The sequence below is a fragment of the Monoraphidium neglectum genome (genome assembly GCF_000611645.1).
Source record: "Monoraphidium neglectum strain SAG 48.87 unplaced genomic scaffold scaffold01940, whole genome shotgun sequence".
NCBI classification, from domain to species: Eukaryota; Viridiplantae; Chlorophyta; class Chlorophyceae; order Sphaeropleales; family Selenastraceae; genus Monoraphidium; species Monoraphidium neglectum.
Window position 1 is genome coordinate 1 of NW_014011688.1, and position 7,173 is coordinate 7,173.

Sequence of the window (7,173 nt, forward strand, 5' to 3'; positions counted from 1 at the left end):
GGCGGCGGCGGCGCGAGGCGGCTGGGCGCGGGCAGCAGCAGGGCGGCAAGTGCAAGGATGAGGGCGGGCCGGGCGGAGGCTGTGCTGCGTTCCAGCAGGGCGGCAGAGTGGCAGGTGCCTGGTGGCATTTGGGCCGGTGAACGGCTGGCCAAAGATGCTGATGGCTGGAGCGGGCGAGTGGTCGTACGACAGCATCCGGCCCCCGCGCACTCTGGTCAGGCTTGACCGGCGGTCAAACATCATTGGGCCGACACATCAGCATGACGTCACACCTGGACCTTTGAGCCTCGCATTCGCCCGCCACTGAAGCAACTCTGTGCGCCAGCTGAGGCCCCTCCCCATGCCAACCGCACTCTCCTTTTGGCCCGGAACCTCAACAACCCCCTCAATTTTGCATTCTAGCCTCACGTCCCACGGGACCAAACCCATCGCAGGACCGCCTTCAGGCGCTGGTGCGCGCCAGCTGCTGCGCCGCCGCCGCCGGCGACACGCTGCAGCCCCTCGCGTGCGGCGCGAGCGTCAGGGCACTCGCGGCGGCGTTTGAGCGGGACGCGTACGTGGCGGCTCTCAAGGGGGCGGCCGATCTGGTGAACGACGCCGCGGCGGCGCGCGCGTGGCTGGCGGGCCTGCAGGCGGTGCCGTCGCTGGTGGCTGTCGGGCCGCTGGCGTTCGACGCGGCCGATGCGGCGGCGCGGCTGCTGCCAGCGGCGGCCGCGCTTGCGAGGTGCGCTCCAAGAACGGGAACGGGGATTGAAGCATGGCTGGGCTTCCCAATCTTGCGTCAATGGCGTCATCCCATCCCTTTTTTGCGGCACGTGTGGCAAGTCTGCGGATGATTAGGGCCCACATGCTAATTTGAAACCCTGCTCTTCGACACAAAGCGCACTTCCCCACGAGCCAAGTGTTGCCCAGCGCCGCCGCTCCCGCGCTTCCCTCCCCCATTCCCTTCGCAGCGGCCTCTCGGGCCTGCTGCTGCCTTGCTGCCTCCGCCTCTGCGCCGCGGCGCGCGCCGAGCTGCAGTCGCTGTCCGCCTCGCTGCGCCAGCGCCCCGACACCGCCGCCGGCTTTGCCGACTGGCTGGCCGCCCACGAGCCGCACCTGCGGCGCGACGGCGCCGCGGGGCAGCGGCTGTCGGCGGAGTGCGACGCGCTGCGGCGGGCAGACGAGATGCTCAGGACGCACTACCACGCCGCCCCTGGCGCGGGCCCCGGCGGCAGCGGCGGCTCGGCCGTGGCTTCGCAGGGGGAGCTGGCGACGGGCGCCGCGCCGCGGCCGTCTGCCACGGACGTGCGCGCCGCGGGGCGCGCGCTGGAGGGCGTAAGGGACGCGCTGGCCGGGTACAAGGACGCGTGCGGCGCAGCAGAGCGGCACGCGGCGGCCGCGGCGCGCGCGCACGCGCCGGCGGTGGCGGGGCAGCTCGAAGAGGTGGGTGGGCGGAAGATTGCTGCCAAAATTCTCCCTGCAGCGGCTTCTGCCAGCAATCCCGTTTTTTTCAACGGGTACTTTGCTTGTCACTGCCTGGTGCTGCGCGCGCGCAAAAGTGTGCTCTTTGAGTGATGAGTCAACCGACCTCTCTTCTGCGCCACCAAGCATAACGCCCTCGCAGCAAACACCACGCGCTGCACCCTCGGCATTCAAATCGACACCTCATCCCTGACGCCGCGGCACGACCCGCCTTCCCCACTCCTTGCACCTGCGGACAGGCGGAGGGGCGGATTGTCGCGCTGCTGACGACGGCGCGCCGCGGCCCGGCAGCGAGCCCCGCCTGCGAGCCCGCAGAGGCAGCTGCATTGCTCGATGCAATCGAGCGCGACGTGGCGCGGGGGGCGTCCGCTTGCGAGCGCCTGCTGGGCGCCGCTGCGCTGCTGCGGGACGCCGCCGTGCGGCGCCGCGCCCAGTCGCTGCGCGACCTGCTGTCGGCGGCGCCGGCGCTGCTGGCCGCCCCGCGCGCCGCGCGGGCCGCGGCGGCGGGGTGGAGGGACGCTGTGGCGCGGCTGGCGGGGGCGGGGGCGGGGGACACGGCGGCTTGCGCGGCGGCGCTGAGGGGGCTCGGAGAGGCGGATGCTGAGCTGGCAGCGGTTACCAAGGCCTGGGGGGTGAGTGCGTCGCGATTGATCACCCAATGGTGATGCCCGTTGTGGTTGACCGGTCAATGACACACACACACACACACACACACACACACACGCACACACACACACACTCACGCACACACACACATGCCTTGCAGGCCAAGCATGTGAGCGACGACCCCACAAGCGCCGCCTCCGCCACCCCTGAGGAGGCCGCCTTCGCCGCCGCCACCGAGCTCGAGCGCCGCGGCTGGGCCGGGCGCCTGCCGGCTGCACGCTTGCTCTGTGAGGGCCACGGCGCCGCGGCGCTGCGGCCTAGGCATGCCGCCATGCTCTGCGCGCTGCTGCTGCCGCAGGGCACAGCGTCAGCCAGCGGCCTGACGAGCGGTGGCGGGAAACTAGGGGTCGCCACCGACACGGCTGGCGGGGGGGACGCCAGCGGCTCGGGCGATGGTTGTAACGCCACTGCCACCCGCTGGGGCGACGCGCTCGACGAAGAGTGCGGCCTGTCGCTGGAGCAGCTGCTGGGCAGCTACGCCCTCCTGCCTCGGGGCGCGGGCGATGCCAACGGCTCGGAAGGCGTTGGGCCGCCGGCGCTGCCGCCCAAAGGCGGCGGCGGGAGCGGCGACGCGCTGCAGGAGTGCGAGGGGCGGCAGGTGGATGGCAGCAACAGCACATCACTGGGAGGGGCCGCGCGGCTCGAGGCGTCTGGGGGAAGCTTCCTCAGCGCCGCTGACCTGGCGACCGCCTGCAGCCGCGGCCCGAGGGCCATGGGGGTGCTGGCGTCTGTCCTGCGGATCGCGGCGGCAGAGGCGGAGCTTAACACAGAGCTCGGGGGCATCGAGGCGGCGCTGCGTTTGCTGCGCCTACGGCTGAGCCGCGGTCGTATGGCCGGATGCCTGCTGCTGCTCAACTTGGGGCAGCTGTCTGGCGAGCTGGAGGGCGCCGCGGCGGGCGCGCTGCGACGCGCGGCCGGCGCGTTTGGGGCGCCGGGGGTGGCGGCGAGGCTGGCGGGGGTCGGGGCGCTGAGGGCGCGGCTCGCGGGGTGCGTTCGGGTGAGTGGTGCACGCGCTCTTGCTGCGCCTGGGTGTGCATGCGTGGGTCTTTTGGGCCTGATGATGTCGTGTTCAACGAAGCCGTGTGGGGCAACCTGCACTCACACTTGCAGGGTTTTTGGCCTTTGCTCCTATGCTGCTAAATCGCAGACTTGGCTGCCGTGCTAGCTGCCCCTGCAGCGCCACGGGGCAGCCACAACACAGCCGCCGCCTGCAACAAGGCCAAATACCCCTGAACTCAGCCGACCCGAACCCCACAACATCGCATGATCCCAGGACTGCCACAGCTGCCAGGAAGCCGTTCTGCAGACCCATGCGGTGCTGCAGCTGCCGCCAGGCCGGCACGGCCTGCCGCCAGCTGCGGTGCGCGCGCATGTCGCGCGGTTCAAGGCCGCGGTGGATGGGTGGAGCCAGGCGGTGCTGCGTGCCGCCTCGGAGCGCCCCGCGCGGCGGAGCGGCTCCGGCGGCGGCGGCGCGGCGGGCGAGGGCGGCGGAGGGCTGGCGGCTGCTGTGGTGCTGTCTGAGTGGGCGGGGAAGCTCGGTGCGGCGGCGCGGGCGGCTTTGCTGCTGGTGGAGGAGGTGGGTGGATGGCGGGCAGTCCCTTGCCCCAGCGACGGCGCTGGCTTTGAGGGGTCAAAACTGCGAACGGCGCACTGCACCTTTGCCGGTGTTTTCTTCATACGAGTTTTTTGTGCCAGGAAGCCGAAGAGGATCAGGTCTTTGCCACCATACCCATTATTTTCATTAAACCTTCACCCAACGTGCTCTTCGTTCCCTCCCCTCCAATCACCCATAAGATCAAGCCTCAACCGCTCGCACCCCCGCACGCCCGCCCTCTGGCCCACCAGGCGCGCTCCGCGTTGGCCGCCGCCGCCGCCGCGGCTGCGGCCAGGGTCTGCCCCCGCCTGGGCCTGGGCCCCGCCGCTGATTTCCTCCTCGCTCTGGCGCCGCCCTGCGGAGACCCCTTGGCTCTGCCGCCAAGCATTTTGTCGGCCCTGCTGCCAGGTGTGGACGCCCTGCTCCCTGCAACTGCTGCGCAGCTGCGCGGCCGCCGCGCAGCGCGGCGCGCAGCGGCCGCGGCAAGGGCGGCGGCGCTCGGGCCGGAGGCGGCGGCGCGGCGCAGGTGCGGCTTGGACGGCAGCTGTACAGTCGCGGCCGCGCCGGCGGGCAGCGAGCCGGCTGGGAGCGGGGGCGGCGGGTGCGGCAGGTCTGAGTATGGCAGCTTGACTGGTGCCCTAGCGCCGTGGGGCGGGGCAGGTGAGGATGACAGTGACAGCAGCAGCGGGAGCGGCAGCAACAGCGGCAGCGACGACGGCGCGAGCAGCAGCGGGGGCTGGGTTGCAGGTGGGGGCGGACAGGAAGGCATATGTCAGCGGCGCGGCCGAGGCTGGGTGGGCGCCCTTCGCTCCTGCTGCGGCGAGGAGCTCTCTCTCCTGCAGCCGGTGCTGCTGAGTCAGTGTGATGTCAGCGCTGCCGCCGCTGCCGCCGGCGAGGGCGAGCCTGAGGGCAGCGGCGGAGGCGGCGCGTCGCTGGCGGCGGCTCTGCAGCAGGTGGTGGAGCAGGCGGCCGGCAGGGTGAGGGCTGCGACGGCGGAGGCGGTGGCGCGGCTGGCGGCGTCGGCAGAGGTGAGAGGGCCCGCTGCTGAGGAGGGCGGGTTGGTGGTCGAGGGCGCAGTTCCAGGGGCCGGCTGGGTGGCCTGGTTTCTGGGTTGGGTGGTTGCCAGCTCAGCAGGAAGTCCAGGAAGTCCAGGAAGATCTCAGGTGCCCTGCACAGACCCCATCCAGTATGAGGGCAGCACGGGGGCGAGTCTTGGTGCAAAACATCCCTCGCGGCGTAGGGGTCAGACGGCTGTGAACATGCGTGTGCAGCCTCCGACCAGCCACCATCATCGCGCTCCCTAGCACGCAAGCAGCCCCGCCAATCACCCCTTCCATTCTCAGTTGCCCTCCCGCTCACTCACTCACCATTCTCACCTGCTCACTGCCACAAACCAACGACAAATTTCCAGGCCGACCCCCTCGCAGCGATGGATGACCTGCCCCTGCAGTCCGTCCTCCTGGCGGACTGCGCGGCCTGGACTGCCACGGTCGAGGCCGCGCTTGGCGCAGACCACGAACACACGGCCGCGCTACCACGCCCCACTGCGTCCGGCGGCCGCCGCCCAGCGCTCGCTGTGCTGCAGGAGCGCCTGGCTCTGCGGCTGGAGTCGCGCGCGCACGCGCTGCGGCGCTGCTGCTGCACCGGCGCCGGCGCGGGCTCGGGCGGCGGGAGCGATCCCGGGGCGGCGCAGGGCCCTCGCTCCAGCCGGAGCGGGGCCGGCGGCGGCGATGGCGGGCGGCCCGGCGCCTGGCAGGCGCCGTCGTCGCCGCCGCAGCAGGCGCCGGCCTGTGGCAGGCAGCTTCCAGGCAGGAGCAGTAGCGCTGGGGTGGGGGAGGAGCCTTGCGAAGGGCAGTCCCCAAGCAAGCCAGGGACCAGCAACTCATGCAGTGGCGCTCGCAGCTGTGCGCCGCCCTCAGAGGCGCGCGTCCGCCTCCTGTCCGCGCTCGTGCGCGCGGCGGCGCTGCAGAAGCACGCGGTGGCGGCGCTGCGGCGCTGCGGGCTGGGGCAAGGGCGTGGTGGGTGGGGGTGGTGGCAGCAGCTGCGCCACTACTGGGACCCCGAGCAACAGGCCATGATGGTGCGGAGGGCAGGGCTTGAGTCAGGACGTATTCATGTTGACTTTGTTTGACTCTGTTTGACTGTGTTTGACTGTTTTGTTATTAGGAGACCGTCTCGGCATCACATGCATGATGGTGGGACTCCTTGAGAGTACGCAACAGGCCCCCCTCCTCCTGAGGCCACCACGGACTGCCGCCCACAGACTGCCCACCTCTGCCCACCCCTGCCGTCCACCATGCGACCCAGGTGCGCTTTGGCCAGTGCCAGGCAGCCTACGGCTTTGACTACCAGCCTCCCTCTGCGCTGGCCGCGGGCCACCTCCTGCCTTTGGACGGCCGGCTGCTTGCCGCCTGCGCCGCGCTGCAGACGTCGCCCTTCGTAGCCCTCGACCCGCACGCCTGGGCGGCCGCGCCCGACACCGCCGCCAGCGGCGACGATGGCGGGGCGCCGGCGGACGGCGCCATCGCAGTGCCGGCGCCGGCCGCAGCTGCTGCTGCGGCGCAGGCGCTTGGGCGCCGCTTCTGCTGGCTGGAGGCCGGCCCAGGCACCAGTGCCGTCGAAGTGGGCTCGTGGGTGCAGGCTGTCGCTGAGGGCGGGGCGTGGGGCTGCTTGTCGGGCCTGGAGCGCATGCCAGGGGAAGAGGCGCTGCGGGCGTTGCAAGGAATGTGGGAGCGGCAGCAGCAGCAGCAGCAGCAGCAGCAGCAGCAGCAGCAGCAGCAGCAGCAGCAGCAGCAGCAGCAGCAGCAGCAGCAGCAGCAGCAAGACGTGTGCAGCGGGCTCTCGGCCCCGTTTGCAGTCTTGATCGAGCTGCCCGCAGCCCCTCATCAGCAATCGAACGTCGGCAGTACCAGCAGCGACGCGCACTGTATTAGCGGCGCCAGCAAAACCTTTGGGGGCGACGCAATCGCGACGCCGCTCCCGGCGGAGGCGGTGCGGGACGTTGTGCTGCAGTGTGCGCGCGGCTTTGTGCTGAGCCCTTTGGACATGCAGGGGGCCGCGGAGTCCTGGATGCGCAGCCTGCCGGGGGCCCGCAGCTGCGGGGAAGCTGCCAGGGGACTGGTGGCGGTCCTGAGGGCGGCGAGTGCGCAGCCGCGGGCGGCGGCCGCCGATGCGAGCCTAGCCAGTGGCACGGGTGGCTGCGGCTGCGACTTTGCGTTGGCGGTGCGGCTGCTGCGGGAGGTCGAGTGCAGTGTGGAGAGTGACGTGGTTGCAGGCGGCAGCGGCGGCTGTATGGTGTCCACGCTGCTCGCGGCTGTTGAGCGGGCGGCGCTGCCGGCGCTGCCTCGAAGCGCGAGGGCCGCGGTCGACGCCGCGGCGCGCGCGGCGCTCGGCGCGGCGGGGGCGCAGGCGGGCGTGCAGGGCGCGCCTGCTGCGAACGGTGGGGCAAG

At 71.7% G+C, this 7,173-nt stretch overlaps 1 protein-coding gene across 1 annotated transcript in view; it reads left to right on the forward strand.

Moving 5' to 3' along the window:
• Positions 1–154: 154 nt before the first annotated feature.
• MNEG_9448 (hypothetical protein) overlaps positions 155–7,173 on the forward strand; it is a gene marked incomplete at both ends in the record, with an annotated part of 10,246 nt that continues 3,227 nt past the window's right edge. The window contains 9 exons of the mRNA XM_014042080.1: positions 155–214; positions 435–724; positions 954–1,425; positions 1,704–2,096; positions 2,231–3,127; positions 3,404–3,706; positions 4,567–4,752; positions 5,136–5,804; positions 6,032–6,573. Of these exons, the coding sequence (XP_013897534.1) occupies positions 155–214; positions 435–724; positions 954–1,425; positions 1,704–2,096; positions 2,231–3,127; positions 3,404–3,706; positions 4,567–4,752; positions 5,136–5,804; positions 6,032–6,573 (3,812 nt within the window). The remainder of the gene's footprint in view (positions 215–434; positions 725–953; positions 1,426–1,703; positions 2,097–2,230; positions 3,128–3,403; positions 3,707–4,566; positions 4,753–5,135; positions 5,805–6,031; positions 6,574–7,173) is intronic.